The sequence below is a fragment of the Carcharodon carcharias genome, chromosome 30, assembly GCF_017639515.1.
Source record: "Carcharodon carcharias isolate sCarCar2 chromosome 30, sCarCar2.pri, whole genome shotgun sequence".
Lineage (NCBI taxonomy): Eukaryota > Metazoa > Chordata > Chondrichthyes > Lamniformes > Lamnidae > Carcharodon > Carcharodon carcharias.
The window spans coordinates 6,074,889-6,098,596 of record NC_054496.1 but is presented as its reverse complement, the minus strand read 5'-3'; the positions used below and the strand labels follow the sequence as shown (position 1 = coordinate 6,098,596).

General features: G+C 40.9%; 1 protein-coding gene across 1 annotated transcript in view; it reads right to left on the bottom strand.

Moving 5' to 3' along the window:
• LOC121271161 (voltage-dependent P/Q-type calcium channel subunit alpha-1A-like) overlaps positions 1 to 23,708 on the bottom strand; it is a 760,453-nt gene that overhangs the window by 584,221 nt on the left and 152,524 nt on the right. The window contains exons 4-5 of the mRNA XM_041176921.1: positions 17,591 to 17,696; positions 13,018 to 13,157 (exon numbers count right to left, since the gene is read on the bottom strand). Of these exons, the coding sequence (XP_041032855.1) occupies positions 13,018 to 13,157; positions 17,591 to 17,696 (246 nt within the window). The remainder of the gene's footprint in view (positions 1 to 13,017; positions 13,158 to 17,590; positions 17,697 to 23,708) is intronic.

Sequence of the window (23,708 nt, the reverse complement as noted above, 5' to 3'; positions counted from 1 at the left end):
GTGTGGTCGCACCAAGGCCGTGTACAATTGCATCAAGACATCCCTGCTCCTGTACTCGAATCCTCTGGCTATGAAGGCCAACATAGCATTTGCCTTCTTTACCACCTGCTGCACCTGCATGCTTGCCTTTAGCGACTGGTGTACCAGGACACCCAGGTCTCGATGCACATTCCCCTCTCTCAATTTATAGCCATTCAGATAATAATCTGCCTTCCTGTTTTTGCTACCCTCAATCCCATGTGCTTTAATTTTACACGGTAACCTCTTATGTGGGACTTTGTCGAAAGCCTTCTGAAAGTCCAAATAAATCACATCCACTGGCTCCCCCTCATCAACTCTACAAGTTACATTCTCGAAAAATTTCAGTAGGCTTGTCAAGCATGATTTCCCTTTCGTAAATCCATACTGACTCTTGTCCAATTCTGCCACTGTTTTCCAAGTGCTCAGCTGTTAAATCTTTTATAATGCACTCTAGAGCTTTCCCCACTACCGACGTCAGGGTGACTGGTCTATAATTCCGTGTTTTCTCTCTACCTCTCTTTTTGAATAGTGGGGTTACAATTGCTACCCTCCAATCTGTAGGAACTGTACCAGAGTCCTTGGAATCTCGGAAGATGACCACCAATGCATCCACTATTTCTCGGGGCACTTCCTTAAATGCTCTGGGATGTAGATTATCAGGCCCTGGGGATTTATCGGCCTTCAATCCCATCAATTTCCCCAACACCATTTCTCTACTAATACTGATTTCTTTCAGTTCCTCCCTCTCACTAAACCCTGTGTTCCCCAACATTTCTGGTATGTTATTTGTATCCTCCTTTGTGAAGACAGAACCAAAGTATGTATTTAGTTGGTCAGCCATTTCCTTGTTCCCCATTATAAATTCCCCTGTTCCTGACTGTAAGGGGCCTACATTTGTCTTCACAAATCTTGTTCTCTTCACATACTATAGAAACTTTTGCAGTCAGTTTTTATGTTCCCCGCAAGCTTACTCTCGTACTCTATTTTCCTCTTCTTAATCAATCCCTTGGTCTTCCTTTGCTGAATTCTAAACTGCTCCCAACCCTCAGGTCTGTTGTTTTTCCTGGTCAATTTGTATGCCTCTTCCTTGGATTCAATACTATCTCTAATCTCTCTTGTAGGCCATGGTTGGCCAGCTTTCCTATTTTATTTTTGCGACAGACAGGAATAAATAATTGTTGCAGTTCACTCATGCGCTCTTTGAACGTTTGCCATTGCCTATCCACCGTCAGCCCTTAAAGGGCTGTAACATTTCCTGATCCATCATAGCCAAATCGTGCCTCATACCATCGTAGTTTCCTTTATTAAGATTCAGGACCCTAGTCTCAGAATCAACCATGTCACTCTCCATCTTGAAAAAGAATTCTATCATATTATGGTTGCTCATCCCCAAGGGACCTCACACAGCTAGATTGCCAATGATTCCTTTCTCATACACAATACCCAGTCCAGGATGGCCTGTTCTCTAGTTGGTTCCACAATGTATTGGTCCAGAAAACCATCCTGCATACACTCGCCGTATACATATCAGGAATTCCTCCTCTACAGTATTGTTACTAATTTGATCATTATGGCTATTTGGCTTGGCTTGGTTCTACCCACTTTGAGGTGATATAACGAATGGATGTCTGATTCTATTTCTTCTGGCTCTTTCATGAGGCATATTTCATGATTCTTCCTGCTGCCTTTATAGTGTTGTTTTAGCCTTTCTCTGCAGTGCTGTAGTATGTGGCCATAAGCGGTGACAGAAAAAGCACTCTACTTGTTTGAGTTGTCATTTGGTCACTGGAGGCCTGGATGTATTTCTTTCATTCATTTGGTGGGTTTTTACTGCAGTTTGTTCTTAAATGGTCTGGAGCTGGATGGCGTTTCCCACCTTTCTGTGGAGTCCGAAGTTTTCGCGCCTTTTGTTGCTGGATTGTTCCACTCAACCAGATGGATGGTGCCATTTTATTTATTTTTTATAACTTTGACATTTCTAACAGCGCTCTTCATTGTGGTAGCTAATTCTAATGCCTTATGGAAGTCTGGACTGGGTTCAGCTAGCAAACGCCTTTGGATAGTATCATCTCCAATCCCACATATTAGCTGGTCTCTCAACATATCACTAATGGACATTCGAAATTCGCAATGCTCAGTTGACGCTTTTAAAATGGCCACATAGTCAGCTATTGTTTCATCCCGAAGCCGGTTCCTTGAATTGAACTTGAAGCACTGCATAGTAACTGAGGGCTTTGGTCTCAGGTGGCTTTACTAAGTTGTCGAAAGTCTTCGAGACTGGGGTGCTAGGTGACATAAGGCTGCATATCAGCCCTTTTGTTTTGCTCCCGTATGAGGACAAAAGAATTGCCCTCTTCGTCTCCTCTCCCACAACGTCATTAGCTGTAAAAAGAATGCTCGGCGTTCGACATACTGAAACCAGTCATCTGCAATGGGGTCGAATGGATCGACACGAACTGTGGCATCGTGAATGACCGCAAGGGGACTGCACTTTCGTTAGGCTTTCCAGGTAACGACAAATTTACGTGTTTGGCTTACCGCGGAGTCGCCCTCTCGTTGGGATCTTTTATAATTTTCTGTCCATTGCCATTTTTCATGTATTTACCCTTTTAAATGTTTGCCACTTTAAGAGCAGTCATTTAAAAAAAAACACTCTTCAGCTGTCGGCTTTTCTCTGCTGGGTTTCATGCTCTTTTCGAGTTTTGGCAGGATCCCCACGATCACGATTCTGCAGGGGTTTTTTTTATTTTAAACTGCAGTACTGCTTTCTGCTCCGATTGCTGGTTGTCACCAATTTTAAAAGATAAGTACAGATGCTCTTTCCAATGCTTTGCTCACCTGTCTTGTGGACTCTCACTCAGGGGTCTTGCAATGTTTTTATCCTCATCGCTACTTTTATGTCTTGGGTAAATGAGCTCATTGGTCAATCGAACAACTGCACGCCTTCCTATGTTCTCATCAGTTGCTGCTTGCAATCAATAACGGGGGGAGACTGATGTAAGAATAAACAGTGGTGGTTTATTGAGACATATGGCAGAGTACCAGATCATACGTGTTCATTCAAACCTCCAGAACTAGACTTACAGTTCCCAGTTGCCCGCACTGTAGTGATTTGTCAGTGCTGTCACATGATCAGTACACTTGCATTCTGTTAAAGGTACAGGGTACCTCACTTTACCACACTAACATACTATATCCACTCCTGTAAATGAATAAAGAATTGCCCTTGGAATGATAGGAGCATGTCAGTATTTGCAGTGGATGTCCACACACTGAGAAGTTTAAAAACCACTGGGTTGAATAGGCACTAGCTTAGTCCTCACTCAAATGGTCACTTGTCAGGATAAGCCTAGACCAGGGGTTTGTAACCTGCAGTTCCAGAGCCACATTTGGTTCATTAAGGATTTGTAAGGCTCCGGACCTTGATCGATTGAATCCATTTTGATGGTAATTAAATGGCTTGTTTCATCTTTTTAAAACTTTTATTAACATTGGACTTGTGAGAAAGTATCATTCAATTAACAACAGTTTTGTAAAAAGCTTTAACATGCTGCTGAAATGTGTGTCTTGTTTTTCATTATTATTGGCATTTGAGTAACTGCATTGCAGCTCTTAAGATATTGCATTTTTGACTCAATTTTAAAAATGAATCTTTTTGTTATTAAGGTTGGTAACCCCCAGTCTAGGTGATATCAGAAAGACATTTGCTTTCAGGGACATCACAGATAAATGCTTTCCTGCCTTTTGTTTAATTCATTATGTGAATAGGGATGCCATTAGCAAGGCCATCATTTACTGCACATTCTTCGTTGGCACTGAAGGTGCTGATGATTCTTCTTGAACCACTCAAGTCTAGATGTTGAAGGCATGTAAGGTAGGGAGTTCCAAGATTTTGACCTGAAGGCTATGAAATCTTCACGTGATATACAAATCTGTGCACCTCCCAGTAATAGGGTGGCAAACTGCAATTATATGTATTCCTGGAGGTTTCATCACATAACTTAGCTCACACTCCAGCTATTAGTCGGCCAATATATCCATCCTTGTGGCGCACTTGGAAAGCAAAAAGACTCATTACCCAATTGGATGATGTTCGAATGTCAGCCAAACAGCCTTTTTGCCCCATTTTCAATAATTTTATATCTGGTATCGAGAAATGTTCTTCATTTCCTTTGAACAAAGCCAATCTTTTTTCATGTCCCAATGCTTTTTCTCCAGGATTGCGCACAGCAATGTCCTGGTGATTGATCTTCAATTCCTGCAAACTCAAGGCCAATCCTACCCAGTAGCTGTCCATGGAAAGCCATCTGGAAATCTGGTGGGTTTTTTTCCCCTTGCTAGTCAGGAATACCCAGGACATGTAGTATGTATGACCAATGATAAAATCCCTAAGGCGGTCATGTATTCACAACTTAAACTTGGACACCAACCCCTCAAGATAGGCCTAAGGTTCAAGGACTCCTTGAAGGTGAACCTCAGGAAATGTGGCATGATCACAGACTGGGAGAAAAATGCACAAGAAAGAACTACCTGAAGAACAATCTCAAGTAGTGGCATTGCTTCCTTCAAACAGCAAGGAATACAGGCAGCTAAAAACAAAAAGCAAGCGAGAAAGACAAGTTGGTCCCAATGAAAATTAGCCAATTGTCCTTGCCCTCACCATGAAAAGCCATGCAGGTCTGCAACTGGACTCCACAGCCACAATGTACAACAGATGACTTTACGCGCACAATAAACAGCCATCTTCGATAATGATATAAGGAGTAAGAGCAAGTTTAGCCTTTGGGTGAAGTTGGGTGAAAGGTCAAGAGACAATTGAACCTAGGTATGCACAATGTAATTCAGTTTTCATTTTAAAGTCCTACTTTATTTTGTCTAATACTTTAAATGTATGTTTACAGTAATTATCTAAATATAGTGAGAAGTAGAGTTGTTTGGAGCATAGGAGTTTCTCTGCAGTGAAAGCTGAAGGAGTTGGCAGGAGTTCCACTGGCGGGAAGATAAATTTACAGTGCAACAGGTTTACATAGACAGTTTCCATTATAAACATTGGCATATCGATTTATCAAAAATATTGTACTAAACACTTTTTAATGTATTATAATACATCATAACTATTTCTAGAAACTAATTGCTGGTTACTGCATGATAAATTTAGCCCAATTGTGTGATGATCATTAGTTCTCCAATGACACCAGCATCAGCCACACAGAGCACATCAGTTCCAGTGAATTGTTACTAAAATTGAATAACACGTTTTTCTGATAGCAGTACCATCACCCCATGAACTCGCAGTGTAAATTAGCAGAAAATGATGGATTTCAAGGTCACAAATACTTGTGATTTAGATAACAGCTGGAAACTTTCTAGTTGCTATTGTGGGTTATGGAATCATTTGAACACCTCGATTAGATTCCACTCTATAATTCACTCCTGGGTGCCCATTATTTCTTTTATAGGCTAACCAAACCACTCAATCACATTCCATCCTATAATTTACTCATAGGCATCCATTATTCTATATATAATCCATCAATAGCTTTCCATTATAATGTCATTTTGCTCAGTTGGCACCACACTTACCTCTGAATTAGAAGTGGGTTCAAGTAGGTTCATCTATTTTTGGTGCAGTGGTTGTGGGAAGAATATCGTCAGGATACTAAAGAACACTCCACTTTCCTTCAAATAGTGCCATGGCATCTTTAACACACACTTGAGCCTCCAGAAGAGATGTGACCTTGTTTTAATGTCATAAGATCACAAGAAATAGGAATAGGAGCAGGCCATTCAAGCCATCAAACCTGTCCTGCCATAAGATCATGGCCAATCTGACTATGGCCTTAACTCCACTTTCCTGCCTGTACCCCATAACCCTTGACTCCTTTGTCAGTCAAAAATCTGCCTAACTCAGCTTTGAATACATTCAATGATGCAGCTTCCACTCCTCTCTATGGAGCAGAATTCCAAAGGTCAATGCCTCTTAGAGAAGAAATTCTTTCTCATCTCCATCTTAAATGGGAGACCGTCTATTTTTAAACTGTGCCCCCTAGTTCTAGATTCCCTCATGAGGGGAAACATCCTCTCAGTATCCACTTTGTCAAGCTCTCTCAGAATCTTGTATGTTTCAATGAGATCACCTCTCATTCTATGTCTTTACAAAAGCACATGATACTCTAGTACAGCACTAAACCGATGCTATATTGTTGAAGGTTCCACCTTTTGGAACTTATGAAGCAAAGCAAAGTGTTTTCCTGGTATCCTGACAACATTCTCCTGCAACCAATAATACCAAACATAGATTAACTGATCCTTCATCTCAGCATTCTTTGTGGGATCTTACTGTGTGAAAAATGCTTGTGACTATACTTCAAAGTTAATCATTCTATGTTAAGAATAAAGTCATCTCATGTATGGCCGAAGATCTAGCACAGCAACAATGTCAAACAAGAACTGTCCTCTTTGGTGGAGCAGCATCTGCTCCAGTAAACACTGCTGAATATTTCTGGTCCACAAATAGAAATTGAAATTATCAAATTCATTTTTTATAGCCACATCCTTGGTACCCACTCCACTCGCCGAATACTTAGGGATTAAACAGTGTCTAATATATAATTTGAATCCAAATAATCCTGTCTGCAATTTCTTGTGTAGGTAGGATTGGGTCTGCTGTGGAAGCTTAAAAAAAGATTGGTTTATCATCACTTTCCTGCCTTCTATAAAAAGGATGAAAAACACCAAAGAGGGGTAAAAGTCAAGATGGCTGCTGTGGTAGGCTGTGCTGCAACGTAAAGGGTGAATTCTGCTTGACATTGTGTTATTGGATAGTATGCAAGAATCTGAGCAAATGTAATTTGTATTAGAGAAGAATGAGTGACACTAATACGTAAGTGTGACTAAGAATTTTAACAATTTTTGATCCATCTGATACAAGGCATTTGGAATCAGAGAAAAGGCCCTGTTTGTCTAACCAAAATGTGTCTTTTCTAAATTCTGCCATGCTGATGTAACCCAAATTCCCTTTGTCCATTGCTGTGTACATTGTGGCTACAACTCCAGACATGGGACCATTACTTCTATCTTCCTTATTTTGTCTATCTCCCTCTTAGCCCTTACTTTCCTGTCCTCAACTCTTTTTGTTAGCCATTCATGTTTTCTTCTGTCTTGAGTACTTTGTCCAACTCCAATCCATTTCTTAACCCATCACAAATCCTCTGCTTTCCTACATTTCTCTCTACCTTTAATACCTGTCTCTGCAAACCACCATCCAATCTCTTTTTCCTCTCCAAAGTCCTTGAACATGTTGTCATCTCCAAATCCATGCCCCTTGTTCCTACAACTTTGAATCTCTCTGATCATGTTTCCACTGTTACCACCACACCAAAATGGCCCTAAACAAAATTATAAATGGCATACACTATGACTTTGACCATGGTGCAATATCCCTTCTCAACCTTTTACATAGTTAATCACATTATACTCCTCCAAACCCTCTCCTCCACTATCTAGCCCAATGGGTCTATCCTTGTTTCGTGCCTCTCCTAAATATTTAATTGTAGCCAGAGAATTTCCAGCCTGGCCTTTCTTTGCACTATCACAGATAGTGGCGTCCCCAAGAACCTCTGTTAAAATTTCGGCAGCAAAGCAAGAGAAATTTGCAGCGTTACACACCCCTCCCACCTCCTCGCCCCCACCCAAATCTAAATCTAGGCAGTGGGTAAAACTTCAATGTGAACATTCTGAATCTCCCTTGTGAAGAACCATTAACAAAATAGTCAACATCAGGGAAATGTTCAGAGAATGTTCAAAATGAGTGAGAGATCATAAACTAATTTAAACACAGTGCTGTGTTTTATCATAAAAGTGAGATGCATTAAATGTGAGAAGGGTTATCATATGTAATTCAAGGAGTGTAGGAACATAGTAGCAGGAGCTAGTAACTCAGTCCATGAAACCTGTTCCATTTTATTTACCATGATAGTTCTTTTTTATTTTTAATCCCAGTTTCCTGCTCATATCTCTAAATATCCTCATTTCCCAAATTAGCATATCTTCCTTTCAAGCACATTTGTTGATTCCGCATCTAGACTCTCTAAGACAGTGCTTTCCGTTTCTCTAGATTCATTTTAGCCAGTTTAGTTCTAAACTCAAAATTATGCATGAGTGTAAATCTTCACAGGCTATTTTAATGCCAGGAAAGAAGAATGATCACATGCAGAAGAATTCTCTCTGTGGATGTGAATGAATGTGACACAATAAGTGATGCATCGAACAAGTAGTTTCTAAAATAATTCAATAAGAGTTTGTCTGATATTTATGATCATACTATACCATGTAAAAACTATTGTTAATAAAATGGATGTTTACATCAAAACAAGATAAGCATACATGGTCTGAAAGAAGCAAAATACTGTGGATGCTGGAGATCTAAAATAAAAACAGAAACTGCTGGGAAAACTCAGCAGGTCTGGCAGCATCTGTGAAGAGAGAAACGGAGTTAACATTTCAAGTCCAGTATGACTCTTCTGAACTGAAGAAAGGTAGAAATATGATGGGCTTTATGCTGTTGAAAGAGGTTGGTGGTGGGGGGGGTGGAGATCAGGTGGAGGAAAAAGGCAGGGCAAGGATAGCATACAGGGCAGGGAAGATTAAATGACAAAGATGTCATGGAACAAAAGGCAAAGGGAGTGGTAATGATAGTAATAAAAGAACAAAGCATTGGTCCAGTATAGGTGTTAATAGCAGAATAAAGGCCAGCGCTGTCTGAAAGCAAAACATGAGAAGATACAGACTGGCACTAGGGGGAAAAATTCCACTTGGAGGACAGGATTCATGGTCTGAAGTTATTGAACTCAATGTTGAGTCTGGAAGGCTGTAAATTTCCTAATCAGAAGATGAGATATTGTTTCTCAAGCTTGCTTTGGGCTTCATTGGGCTTCACCATTAGAACTGGGCTGAAGACAGATATGTGAGTGTGAGAGCAAGTTGGTGAATTAAAATGTCAAGTGACTGGAAGGTTAGGGTCATGCTTGCAGACTAAAGGAAGCTGTTCCACAAAGCGGTCTCCAAGACTGCATTTGGCCTCCTTCAATGTAGAGGAGCTAATACAGTAGACTAAGTTGAAAGAAGTACAAATAAACCACTGCTTCACCTGGAAGGTGTGTGTGGGGCCTTGGACAATGAGGAGGGAGGAGGCAAAGGGGAAAGTGTTACACTTCCTGCGATTGCATGGGAAGGTGTCGTGAGAAGGGGATGAGGTTTTGGGGGTGATAGAGGAGTGGACCAGGGTACCACGGAAGGAACAGTCCCTTCAAAATGCTGACAGGGGTTGGGGGAGGTAAGTTGTGGCTTCATGTTGGAGTTGGTGGAAATGCCGGATTGTGATTCTTTGAATGCGAAGGCTGGTGGGGTGGAAAGTGAAGACAAGGGGAACCCTATCATGCTTCTGGGAGGGAGGAGAAGGGGTGAGGGCAGAAGTGCAGGAAATGGGTTAGCATGGTCGAGGGCCCTGTCAACCACAGTGGGGTGGGGGGGAATCCTCAGTTGTGGAAAAAGGAGGACATGTCGGAAGTGCTATTGTGGAAGGTAGCATCATCAGAAAATCTGTGACGGAGATGAAAACACTGGGAGAATGAAACTTTAACTCTGTTTTTCTCTAACAGATGTCTAAACTGCTGAATATAATATAAACAGAAAATGGTGGAAATGAATATGTTCTGCCTGTGCTCAAGGTGCTGACCTTTTGCTGGGATACTATTTCAAGGATGTCAGGCAAACTTGCCTAACACTTACTGTGTGACAGCAGCCTTTTTGACTGTGGGTGGCATCACTACCAAACTTCATTTGTCCTCACTCTAAGTCCAAAGACAAATACCTTGATGCTGGAGTTAATGAACAGCAAACAGGAACAGGAACAGGAACCCAAGCTAATTATTTACCCCCATCCCACTACACCAAATCTCATTAGATGGTGGGTTCAAATCCCAATCCAGAACTTGAGCACAAACTTCAAAGCTGACACACTAGTGCAGTAATGAGAGAATGCTGCATGCTCAGACAGTGCTGGCTTTCGGATGAGATGTTAAACCAAGAGGCTGTCTGCCCTGTCAAGTGGATGAAAAAGATCACATGGCACTTTTTTTGAAGAGTAGGGGAGTTCTCTCTGGTGTCCTGAACAATATTTCTCTCGCAAGCAACATCACAATAACAGATTATATGGCCATCATCACATTGCTGTTTGTGGCAACTTGCTGTACACAAATAGGTTGCCATTTTTCCCACATTACAGTGACTTCAAAAATACTTCATTGGCAGTAAAGTACTTTCAGGGGTTCTGTAATTGTGAAAGATGATATATAAATGCAAGTATTTCTTTTTACACTTAATTGCTATGATTTTAACTATCACTCTTTAGGAGATCAGCTAACTTAACAGGGACCATGGCTCAAAACAAAGATTGCCGTAATCTGTATCGCTCAGTGCAATAAGAAAAGGTTCATTTTGCTTAATGAGCCATAATGGCCTCTATTGCATACAGGACCTTATAATTCAGTAAATAAACAGTGTAAAGATCGCAGTAAGGTATATTAGCAATTATTGTGACATTAGAAAGGCAAAGTCTGCATTGCAACATCATTCATAACTTGTGTATACTACTCAATATTTTTACTTCATTCACTATCAGAAATAACCTTGCATTTTCCACTTGAACAGCCATGCCTAATGAGATGCCAAAGCCACACGGCACTACTTTAAACAAAGACACCACAAAGTCAAGCCAGCCAGCTGCCAACCTGAAAAGAATACCTAAATTCTAAAAGCATTGGATAACAGTTTTAAATAAATAAATCTAATTGTGGGATTTTTCTGACTCACTGCTCAAGCTACAAGCGTACGGGTTTATGACTGCATCAATGTCCCTCAATGGCTTACAACACTATAACTCAATAAAATGCCAAGCAGCAGTTTAAACCTTCCACAGATTTAAACAATGGATCGTCACCTGTGCTACAACTTAAAGCTTAAAATGATTGGTAACTCTTAAGTTAATATTAAGAATGGTGAGTACTCACCCCAGACAGGTACATCATAGATGCTGAAGTTCAAACTCATTTCCCTACTTCTTAATCTTTCCTCTTCCAATGTTCATCTTCTAAATGTTGTAAATGACTCAAGTTCAATAGCTACTTACCATAATACATACCATATTCTACTGAAAAATAAATTCCTCTTATTCATCCTTTACTCTTCTAATATTAATCTGGATTTTATGCCTCATTGTTACCAGTTCAATAACAATAACTGAAAACAATTATTCAATATTCAAATACTTTATAATTTTCTTTCAGTGCTACACATTTGCTCAATGTTTTCTGTCCTCCATATTGTTAGTCAAATGGTTCAGCTAAAGTTCTGGAGAAATGTAAAGCAAAGGGTATTCTCCTCAAAAGTATATCCCTTTCCAATCACTGGCACTGGAATGATCCATTTTAAGAAATATTACTCTCTTGCTCTTCTCTACCTGTCAAAGTTTTGGAAAAGCTTCAGGGAGGAAGGGGGGACAGGCACAGCTGCCATGAACCTAAATAAAAGCAGATCATGAAAATGCCAATAATACTAAGTGGACACACTCAAAGGGAATGACTTCACTGCTCCTATTCCACTGTTCTATTGACCAAATGCATGGAAGATCCCAACAGAAAACATAAACCAAAAACTACATCAGACATAAATCAGTTAAGAACTCACCATTACTCTACTGATCTTCGCAGAGTCAATCCTTACTTATTTCTGGTTCCATCTTTAAATAATTCCATAACAGATTGCATACAAGACATTTTTTCGTTTTCTCCAAATTTAATCCCAGTTTTAAAAAAAGCTCAAATTAACTAGGCAACAAGTTCTCTCTTTAGAGATTTCATTATACATTGCATTTTAAACTCAGTTAAAGTTACACAATTGCAATTGAGAATAAGATTCCATTTTAGCAACGCTTAAATCACAGTTACAGCTGGTCTGGAAAGGACACTGACAGAGCATTTACTCTGAAATATTTACACAGATTACATTTAGTCTATGATTCTAATTTCCAATCACGACTCCTTCATTGAAAGACTGCACAACCTTATCCAGGCCGCTCTACATTTTAGTTGCTATCTCCTCTAAATATCAATAGTGAGTTTGACAAGCAGGCAGATTGATAGAATTTTGAATGTTTACGTGCCCCACCTTTCCCCTCTCCGTTATATTTTTCCTACCATTGGGAATAATAAGCCTCTCCTCAGTGTTAGAAAACAAATCCTGTATCAATCAGCATTCAGGACCAAACTTGATGGGTGACAACTGCCACTACTGGCATTTAGTCTCACCAAATACTGGCCTTAAATCTGTTGCTCAACTTTTCACTAAAAGATACAATAAACGTTTACAGATTAGTATTAATTAACATAATTTATGATCAAGATACAATTGATTAAATACTTCACACTGAAGTGATTCTTTTCTCCTCCTCTCAGAACTTCCCTAGTTAAAAGAAAAAAAAATTGTACTGAACAACAGCTGATCTTAAATATTATAAAATGGTTGCAGTAAACACCTTGTATTCTTGTCCTTGTCTAATCACGTTTCATGCTTTCCATCTGTTTCTTTGATGTCTCTTAGGCACAGTCACCTATCCAAACTCACAATGGCACTATAAAGCAGATTCTACATGGCTGATCATGTCTCTGACCAACAGAAAATATAGCAACAAAGAGAGGACTGAGAAAAACTAGAAGTCTCTAATTATCTCTTTGTAGCATCTAGGATTATTTAACCATCCAGCAGAGTACTCTTCACTCAAGTACAGTTTGATTTTAGAGTTCATTTGTAGTTGACCCAACTATATACTCTGTTGATAAGCTCCATATATTTGCTGAAAACAATCACATACTGTACACATACATCTAGCTGCAAAATGATCCCAGCCCAATATTATAAGACAGCATTCCTGTGACTCACCCAGTCAGGACCACAACAAAATCCATGATGTTCCAGCCATTCCGCAAGTAAGACCCTTTGTGGAAAGCAAATCCTAGAGCAATTATTTTAATTCCTGCCTCAAAGCAAAAGATTCCAATGAAATATGGTTCAGTGTCATCCTGAAACAAAGCAGAAAAAGAAAGAACAGTTACTAATCTTTTCTCAATATGTTCTTGGTTAATACATTTGAGAGATCATAAAGGATGTCAGTTTGCCTTAGCTAGTAGCACCTTTGTCTCCAAGTCAGAAGTTGTGGGTTCAAGCCCCATTCTAGTTCAGTGTATAATCTAAGCTCATATCCCAGTGCAATACTTAAGGAGAACTTGTTCTGTCCTTTGGATTTGACTTGAATCAAGCTCTCTTTCACCACATAGTTCAAGCAAGTACCAAAGAAACCATGAATGTATTCAGAAAGGAGTAGGAAGTTTCAGCTGTTGCACATATCACAGTCCAAATAAAGTGGTCGTATGTTATCTCAAAGAGTGCCTCAACTTTACTGAAGAGTTGAATATAAGAACAGTTTTGAAACCAGGTCTTTCAGATTGGACTGTTTGTCTCCCCTATCTAATAGGGTTATGGAGGAAGCTGTATATTACAATAATTTGTTTCCACCTACAGGACATATAGAACATGGGTCAGACAGATGTTGATTCAGGTGTGCCTTTATCATGGAAATATTTAAGGATCTACGTGTTCCAACATTGCTGTTTCATCTATGAGGCTTAATACCTGGGTTTTAACCGAGGTCCAGACAATACTGTGACCCACAAATTCCTAAATACAGACAGTCAATCTACAGTGCAATAGCAAATCCTGATGGTTGAAGAATGTAAGTAACTTTCAATGTACAGGCTAGTTTTTGGAAGAGTTTAGTAGAAAATAATGGAAACCTGAAAGTAGCTTCAAGTGGAAATAAAGAGGATAAATATGACATGGAGGACATGAACTGTCAACATTACATGGCAAACTCTATAATCCCTTACTTGAATCAAGCAATTTTGTAGTAAAGCAGGGTAGTGATTGACAAATGCACAGTCAGCCTGGCTCCATAATGAGACTCGGAGGGGTGTAATCTGGGATTTTTCGCACTTAGCCACAGATAACTTTGAAAGCTAACGTGCTATGGGGAGGGGGTCCCAAACTGACGAGCAGCAGGGAATGTATTATGTCTGTATTCTGCTAAGCTGTATGGTTAAATACCAACAGCAACCTATAAACATTTAGGGTACCAAAACTTTGACTCTTGCCAACCTGCACCTAAACCTTTTGGATTTGGGCAAGTGAGGAATATATGAGCTTCTTCGCGACTTAGCTTGGAAGCCCTTCAGCACAATGGTACCTGCTTCTGTTACTCAGTTAACTGAAACAAAAGTAAAAGGGTTGAGACAAGATCATATGAAACGTGTTGCATTATCCAAATCCTGAGACAAGATTAGTTTTTAACAACTTTACTAGTGCCCGTTTAAATGGTAAACTTTGTGGGTTCATGAATTTAATGAGTACATTAACAACTAACCAGAAGAGGAAGGAGTCCACAAATATCCCCATTCTCAATGATGGGGGAACCAGCACATCAGTGCAAAAGGTAAGGCTGAAGCATTCGCAACCATCTTTAGTGAGAAGTACCGTGTGGATGATCCATCTTGGCCCCCTCCTGAGGTCCCTAGGATCACAGATGCCAGCCCTCAGTCAATTCAATTCACTCCATGTGATATCAAGAAACATAGGAGGCACTGGATACTGCAAAGGCTATGGGCTCTGACAACATCCTGGCAATAGTACAGAAGACGTGCTCCAGAGTTAGCCGTGCCCCTAGCCAAGCTGCTGCAGTACAGTTACAACACTGGCATCCACCCAACAATGTGAACAATTGTCCAGGTATCTCCTGTCCACAAAAGGGACAAGTCCAACACAGCTGATTATTGCCCCATCTGTCTACTGTCAATCATCAGCAAATTGATGGAAAGTGTTGATGACAATGATACTAAATCACACTTACACGGCAGATGCTTACTGATGCTCAGCATGGATTCCACCAGGGCAACTCAGCTCCTGACTTCATTACAGCCTTAGTCCAAACATGGACAGAAGAGCTGAGTGCAAGAGGTGAGATATGAGTGACTGCCCTTGACATCAAGGCAGCATTTGACCACATATGGCATAAAGGAGCCACAGCAAAATTGAAGTTAATAGGAATCAGGGGAAAACTCTCCACTGGTTGGAGTCATATCTAGCACAAAGGAAAATAGTTGTGGTTGTTGGAGGTCAGTCATCTCAGCCCCATCTCATGACTGCAGGAGTCCCACAGGGTAGTAGCCTAGGTCCAGCCATCTTCAGCTGCTTCATCAATTTCCATCATAAGAAGTGAGAGTGTTCACTGATGATTACACAATTCAGTACCATTCGCAGCTCCTCAGTTACTGAAGCTGTCAGTGTCCATATGCTGCAAGAGCTAGACAACATTTAGCTTCGGCTGATATGTGGGAAGTTACATTCATGCCACACAAGTGCCAGGCAATGACCATCTCCAACAAGAGAGAATCTGACCATCTCCACTTAATATTCAAAGGCATTGCCATCACTGAATCCCATCATCAACCTCCTAGGGGTTACCATTGACTGGAAACTTAACAGGACTAGCCATATAAGTACTGCAGCTACAAGAGCAAGTTAGAAGCTAGGAAATCTGAGGCGAGCAACCCACCTCCTGACTCCCCAAAGTCTGTGCACCATCTACAAAGGATAAGTCGGGAGTGTGATGGAATACTCTCGACTTGCCTGGATACGTCCTGCTCCTACAAACTCTCAAGAAGCTCAGCGCAATTCAGAACAAAGCAGCCCGCTTAATCGGCACCCTATCCACCACCTTAAACACTGACCCCGTCCACCAGCACCACATAGTGACAACATTGTGTGCCACCTGCAAGATATACTCACTATGGCTCCTTCAAAAGCACCTTCCAAACCCCCAACATCTACCACCTAGAAGGACAATGAAAGCAGGTACATGGGAACACCATCACCTGCAAGTTCCCCTTCAAGCCGCACAACATCCTAACTTGGAACTATATTGCTGCTCCTTCACTGAGAGTAGGTCAAAAATCCTCGAACTCCCTTCCTAACAGCACTGTAGGTGTACCTACTCCAGATGGACTGCCAGTAGTTCAAGATGGCAGTTCACCTCTTCTTCTCAAAGGCAATTAGATATGAGCAATAAATACTGGCCTTACCAGCAATGTTCATATCAATGAAGGAATACAAAAAATCTTCATGCTCAAATTTCTCTTCTCCTGAAAGTACTAACTTATACTGGAGTAAAAGTTCCAACTGTGCTTCTTACCGTCGGTACATTTCCCATGCAGACATCTTTCATGTGTGAGTCTGGACAAGTGTCAGCAGGGTATCTGACTACGGAAAGGTATCACAGCTGAACCAGACCTTGTTCTCAGCTAAAGCCACATACATGTGTGTAGTTTCTGGCAGGGATTACTCAATAGTGACCCTTTTCACCTCCTAGTCTAGGGACACTGAGGCCAATTATAAAATCTCCACACCTTCACAGCTGGGTTGTCCTAAACATTTGCTTGAATACTGTTCTCCTTTGTTGGAACCGCAGTAATCTGAATTTCCATTGAATCTAAATATTTTCACAGGGAGATATTCACTTGCTTGTTTCTTTGCTTTGAACTGGTTACATGTTGCAACGCAGCTGGTCACTCTTTCAGTGAGCCCCACAAACAAGAGCATGTTACCACTGGAACATGATTCATCTAAGTCACTGTTTACATAAATCAAGTGCGAATCTGAATTCATCTTCTGTCTATTTGTTGAAGTGGCAAATCAAAATCAAAACCACAGAGTACTGGAGCTCTAGCATATAAATATGGTAGTAATGGCAATGGACTACAAAATTTAATTCAATATTTCTGGTAATTTGTGGGCTACCACCCAGAAAGCTGACCATGAAAGCTGTGATTTTTGTAAAAGCCCAAATACTTTACCAATTTCCTTCAGAAAAGTGATCCTGCCATATCTACTCAGTCTGGCCTACACATCATTCTAGTCCACACTACATAGTTGACAGTACCCTCTAAATTAGCTACTGACTGGACAATAGATGTGTCATAGCCAGTATCCTCTGCATCTAGAAAACAAATAACAAAAGCATCAACAGAACAATCTGCACTCTATCCCATTCTATCTCAAGCCCCAACACATCAGTGCTCCTTGGAGAGGCCAGATAGGGAGGAAGCAAAGCAACATTCACATGGAATTTTAAGAAATTTCCCCTCCTCCTGAATGCCAAATTGTGCTGGGGAACTAACATGGATGCTAGTCATCTTGAGTGAGTCTATACTTTATATACATCAAGCGGGTTATTTTACAATGAAAACAATATAGTCAAACTTGATCCTACCCTCAACCAACGTCCGCACTCATGCATGTTCCAGTAATTGCATGTTGCATATCTGGGGATCCTTCAATAACGCTAACTTTTAGTAAGATAAATGCACACACAGAATAAAAACGTGAGGGAAAAAACATCACTTACCAGTCGTTCGGACATGGGAGTCTTGTCATCATCAGGTAAGTGCTGCTCCAGTGCTAAAACAATGCAGTTGGCGATGATTGTTGCTAAAATCATGTATTCAAATGGAGTGAGATGCAGTTAAGGCAAAATCTGGTGTAAAGAAATGTCACACTATAAACAATGAAAATAATAATTATAAACCTTCATGCGTAAATCTCAGCTCAGTTCCAGATAGGAGTCATTTGGTACCTCAACATTATTTGAAACCATACATGGCAACAGTCCACATTTCAAACAGTGCCCAATATTCCATGTTTATGGACATAAAAATTAGTGAGGGGTATTCCAGAGATTGGCAAGTGGGAGTATGAGAGAGGGCATCAGATCTCTGAGGCACTGGATCCAGTTCTGGAGAAGGTGCGATCTGTATAAGCCAGACAGTCTACACCTGAACAGGACTGGGTCAAATATCCATGCAGGGAGATTTGCTAATGCTGTTGGAAATGGTTTAGTCTAGATCGGCAGGGGGATGGGAACCTGAAAGCAATTTCAGAGCAAGGAGCAGGTGATGGAGAATTAGTGAGTGACTGAAAGACAACAAGAAGCACAGGTTAAGAAGTGTACAGCACAGGAATTTGACAGTGTTAAAAAGGTATATATGTAAATGCAAAGAGCATAGCAAATAAAGCTGATGAGCTGAAGGCACAAGTGGCAGCATGATATCATTGCTATAATGGAAATTTGGGTTTAAAGAGGGGCAAAAATGGCACCTCAACACACCTGGATTTAGAGTTTTCAGGCAAGATAGGGAGGGGGATGTAAAAGGTGAGAGTGGAGCATTCTTGGTTAAAGAATCAATTACAGCTGTGAGGAGTGATAATATACTAAATGAAGTATCAAATGAATTGAGCTGAGAAATAAAAATTGGGCAGACACACTGCTAGGAGTGTACTATAGACCTCCAAATAGTGGAAGAGAGAAGAGCAAATATGTGGGCAAATTTCTGACTGCAAAAACAACAGGGCAGTAATAAGGTCAAAATCCTGGAACTCCTTCCCTAACAGAACACTGGGTATACCCACACTACATGGACTGCAGCAGTTCAAGAAGGCAGCTCACCACCACCTTCTCAGGGGCAATTAGGGATGGGCAATAAATGCTGGCCTAGCCAGCAACGCCCATATCACATGAATTGATAAAACTAATAGTTAGGGACTTCAAATGCCCTATTTTAATTGGGATACAAACAGTGTGAAGGGCACAAAGGGCACAAATTTCTTGAGCAGCATTAAAGAGAACTTTTTCAACCAGCACGTAACAAGCCCAACAAGAGGGGCCGCAATTCTAGATTTAGTTTTCGGAAATGAAGCTGGGCAAGTGGATGAAGAAACAGTGGGAGAACATTTTAGAAATAGCGTCAATAATATTTAGCATCATTATGGAAAAGGACAAAGATAGGACAGAGGTAAAAGTTCTAAATTAGGGGAAGGCAAATTTTAAAAAGCTGAGAGGTGAACTGATGAAAGTGGACTTAAATGTGATTGGGAAGTGGCAGATGACACAAAAATTGGCCATGTAGCTGTTAGTGAGAGGATAGCTGTCTCCAGAAAGGTATCAATGGTTTGGTTGAGTGTGCGGAAAAGTGGCAAATGGAATTCAATCTGGAAAAGTGTAAGGTAATGCATTTGGGGAGGGCAAAGCAAGGGAATACTCAATAAACTGGAGGATATTGAAAGGGGTTGAAGAAGTGAGAGACCTTGGAGCGCATGTCCACAGGTGCCTGAAGGTAGTAGGACAGGTGGTAGAGAAAGCTTAAGAAATACTTTCTTTTATTGGATGAGGTATTGAATACAAAAGCAGGAACGTAATGATGGAACTGTATAAATTGCTGAATAAAGTCATGTCAAAGTTTTTGTGTGAATCAGTGTTCATTGAACTTGTGAATTCAGCAACTCTCGCAATTGAGTTCAGTTTTAATGACACCATGTAAGCCAAACTAGATAGTGTTGCCATGGGATTCCCTCTAGGCCTAGCTCTCTCAAACATCTTTGTTGGGTTCCATGAGTAACGTGCCTTCGATAGAATGACACCTAACTTCCTAGCCCACATATATTTCCGATATGTGGATGATACGTTTGCTATATTTAAATCTGCAGCTGCATGTAATAATTTCCTTACATGTCTTAATGGTCTCCATCCTGCACTCAAATTCGCCTTTGAAACGGAGCTGTCAAATGAACTCCCCTTCCTTGGCATACTAGTTCAGAAATCTGCTAGGGGGATCTCTGCCGTGGCCTACCGCAAGCCTGCCTTCACTGGTTAATATACACATTGGGATTCTTACAGTGCCACATGCTACAAGATTGGCCTTATCAGCAACCTTGTAAATAGGGCCCGAGCCATTTGCTTGCTATGCAAGCTTGATGCTGAAGTAGGGTGCATCAAAGGCATCCTGCGGGATAATGGCTACCCTGATCAGATCATTTCGTGCTGTATATCATGCAAACTCATGAACGGGCCTAAGGCCCTCACTTTCAAAACTCAAAATACAGTGCCCAACATTAAATGTAATTCTGCGATTGGACAATATTTGCTAAATAATCCTCACTGTGCTAAGAATCACGATGACAGCCAATTTAAGATTGTCAGTTAGACTCGCAGTGTGGCACATTTGTGTGTACTGGAAGCTACATATATTAATACACAGGGTCCTGTTTGCAGGCAGAAAGAACACACGCATACATTGTGCCTGTCTCAGCTAAACAAAATAAGTGACAGCCATTCACTGACTCATTCCTCAGGGCAATGCCTTGACCAATCAGGGTCAAGCTGTCTGGTTTAAATTTCAAACAATGTTTGGCAGTTAGCTGTCAGTTACCATCACTGGTGCATTCTCCATGGCAACACCTCTACCAATCAGAGTCCACTTGACAATTAATCAGCACTCTCTTCATATACAGCATAACTTGATGTTTTCCCCTATATTGGTGCAAAACCAAAAGCTTCGACATGTTTTATTTTTCAACCAACTGTATAAAATGCTGGTTAGGCCACAGCTGGAATTTTGTGCACAGTTCTGGTCACCACATTACTGGAAGGACATAATTGCTCTGGAGAAAGTACAGAGGAAATTTACAAGAATGTTACAAGGGCTTGAAAATTGGATAGGTTGGGGTTGTTTTCCTTAGAAGAGGAGGCTGAGGGATGACCTAAATGCGGTCTGCAAAACTATGAGAGTCTACATAGAGTAGACAGGAAAGACCCATTTCTCCTAGCTGAAGGGTCAATTACTAGGAGACACAAATTTAAGGTGATTGGTAGAAGGATTAGAAGGGAAATGAGGAAAAACATTTTCACCCAGAGAGTGGTGGGGATCCGGAATTCACTGCCCAAATTGGTGGTTGAGGCTGAAACACTCAACTTATTTAAAAGGTACCTGGTTCTGCACCTGAAGTGCAGTAACATGCAAGGCCACAGACCAGGTGCTAGAAAGTGGGATTAAAATGAGCAGCTAGTTTCTTTCATTCTTCTTTTTCGTCCAGGGCAGATACTGAATGGCCTCTTTCTATACCGTAATTTTTCTACGGTCCTATCTGCTGGAGTATAGAAGAGTAAGGGCGACTTGATTGAAACCTTTAAGATCCTGAAGGGTCAAGACAGGGTGCATGTGGAGAGGATGTCTCCTTGTGGGAGAATCTAGAACTAGGGGTCACTGTTTAAAAACAAGGAGTCAATCATTTAAGGCAGAGATGAGGAGAAATTTTCTTTCTCAGAGGGTCGTGGGTCTTTAGAACTCAATTCCTCAAAAGGCGGTGGAAGCAAAGTCTTTGAATATTTTTAAGGCAGAGCTAGATTGATTCCTGATAAACAAGGGGGTGAAAGGTTATCAGGAGTTGGTGGGAGGTTACAATCAGATCAGCCAAGATCTAATTGAATGGCAAAGTAGGATTGAGGGGCCAACTGGTCTACTCCTGATCCTAATTTGTATGTTCGTATTCGGGTGTTTGGGACTGGGGGAGGCAAATGTATGAGACCACTGGCAAGGTGATCGAGCAGGAGTGCCAGCATATAAGTCATGGTGGGATTGACAGGGAGGGGAGAAAATGATTTCCATGTCATTGTGACAACTGTATAAATTCAAAACTATTTATCAATCGGGCTTAATCATTTACAATAGATAATTCTTTGCACTCCAGCTGTCACTGCACTGCATTGGCTAGGATGTGTTACGGTGCTATATATGTTTTTATCTTCCTTCAGAGAACTACTTTGGAATTTATTTTTTGCTTGTGCAAACTACTGTGATACTACATACATCAGTAAAAAATATAGTGCTGACCTGGAGACATCTCACTGTAAAGCTGCAAGGAAGGACAACACTAAGGAAATGAATACTTTAGTCATTGTAATGGCACTGTAAAATGTTCGTTTGAACTACACATGCCTTCAAGATATTAATAAACTTGCAGAATGGGTGCGTAAATGGTGAATTAATTTCAATGTAGAGTGTGAGGTGATGCACTTTTGTAGGAGGATTATGTAAGCTACAATCTTGTTGGAAAATGAGAGCTTACATTGGGGAAGGGAGCAAAGGAATATAGGGAGTACAGGTTTACATAGCATTAAGTAGCAAATCAAGTTAACAAATCCATAAAAATGCAAACAAATGTCTCGTGGAATAATATTCCAAAACTGAGGTGATACATTAAGCTCACATAGAACCTTGGTTGGATCACACTTGTACTTGCACAGTTCTAATCTCCATTTAAAAAGAAAGAGGCACTGGAGAAGGTACATAGAAGCTTTACAAGCATGCTACCAGAACTGAGAGATTGTATCAGGAAAGCTGGAGCAACCTGGGAGTCACTTCTCTCAAAATGAGAAGGCAAGGTGGTGACCTAATAGGTTTAAAATTGTTAAGGAGTTTAAGGGTATTTGTAGAGAAGATATTTCCATTTGTGCAGGAGTTCAAAACCAGAGGCCTTAAATGTAAGGTAGTCACAAATAAATCCAATAAGGAATTCAGGACTTCTGTACCCACAAAGTGGTTAGAATATGGTACTCACGTGAATAATACATACATGCATTTAAGGGGGAGGGAGCAATAGAGGGATATGCTGATATGGTGAGATAAGGTAAAGTGGGAGGAGGCTCATTGGAGCATAAACACCCCATAGACCAGCTGGGCCAAATAGAACTCACCGCACAGAAACAGGCTATGTGCCAAGTAAGCATAACAATTATTCCACTCATGGTCCATTTACCTGCTATCCTTTCCTGGGCTAGAAGGACATCAATTAATCCTGAATTACATAAAGGCGACTTTCAATTGTTATCAGCCCACGTTTCACCTGAAAACGAGGTGGCTTGCAGTTGAAAATGGGGCCACCCCTTGGATGCCCAAGGTCTTTCGAGTTCTTCACATTTGTACCATTGGTGCATTGCTCCAGGTAAGGACCCTAAACTATTTTGTTCTTTTACACTTGTGAGACCAGATGGAGCATACTCATGTGTCCCCCTCCAGAATTGGCACCCCCAGGCCTGACCTAATGGCGGGCTCCGAGTAGGAACTGGCTGAGTTCTCACTCTCCCCTAACCCCATGGGCTGCAGTGGAATACCTGCCTGGTACCCCCACCTCACCAGTTGCATTCAAGTAAGACCTGAACCCAAAAATGGTTCAGGTGTCTCACCACAGGCTTTGATGGTGAAGCATAGCCACTCGGCTGATTCCATGCTGCCTTGCGCAGAAGATGAAAATTGCCACGTGTAATAGCCTGAAAAAATGGATGTGAAAAGTAGCACTCTTATATTTCACAGAATGGTTACAGCTCAGAAGTATTTGATCCTTCATGTCTGTGCTGGCTCTCGGAGAAATTCACATAATTCCATTCCCCTGCTGTCTCCCCATATCCTTGCATATTCTTCCTTTTCGGATAATTATACAATTTCCTTTTGAATGCCTTGATTGAACATGCCTCCACCACACTCGCTGGCAGTGCATTCCAGATCTTGACCACTCGCTGCAAAAAGTGTTTCATGTTGGCATTGCTTATTTTGCCAATTACCTCAAATTTGTGCTCTCTGGTTCTTGATCCTTCCACCAATGGCAACAGTTTCGCCATATCTAATCTGTCCAGA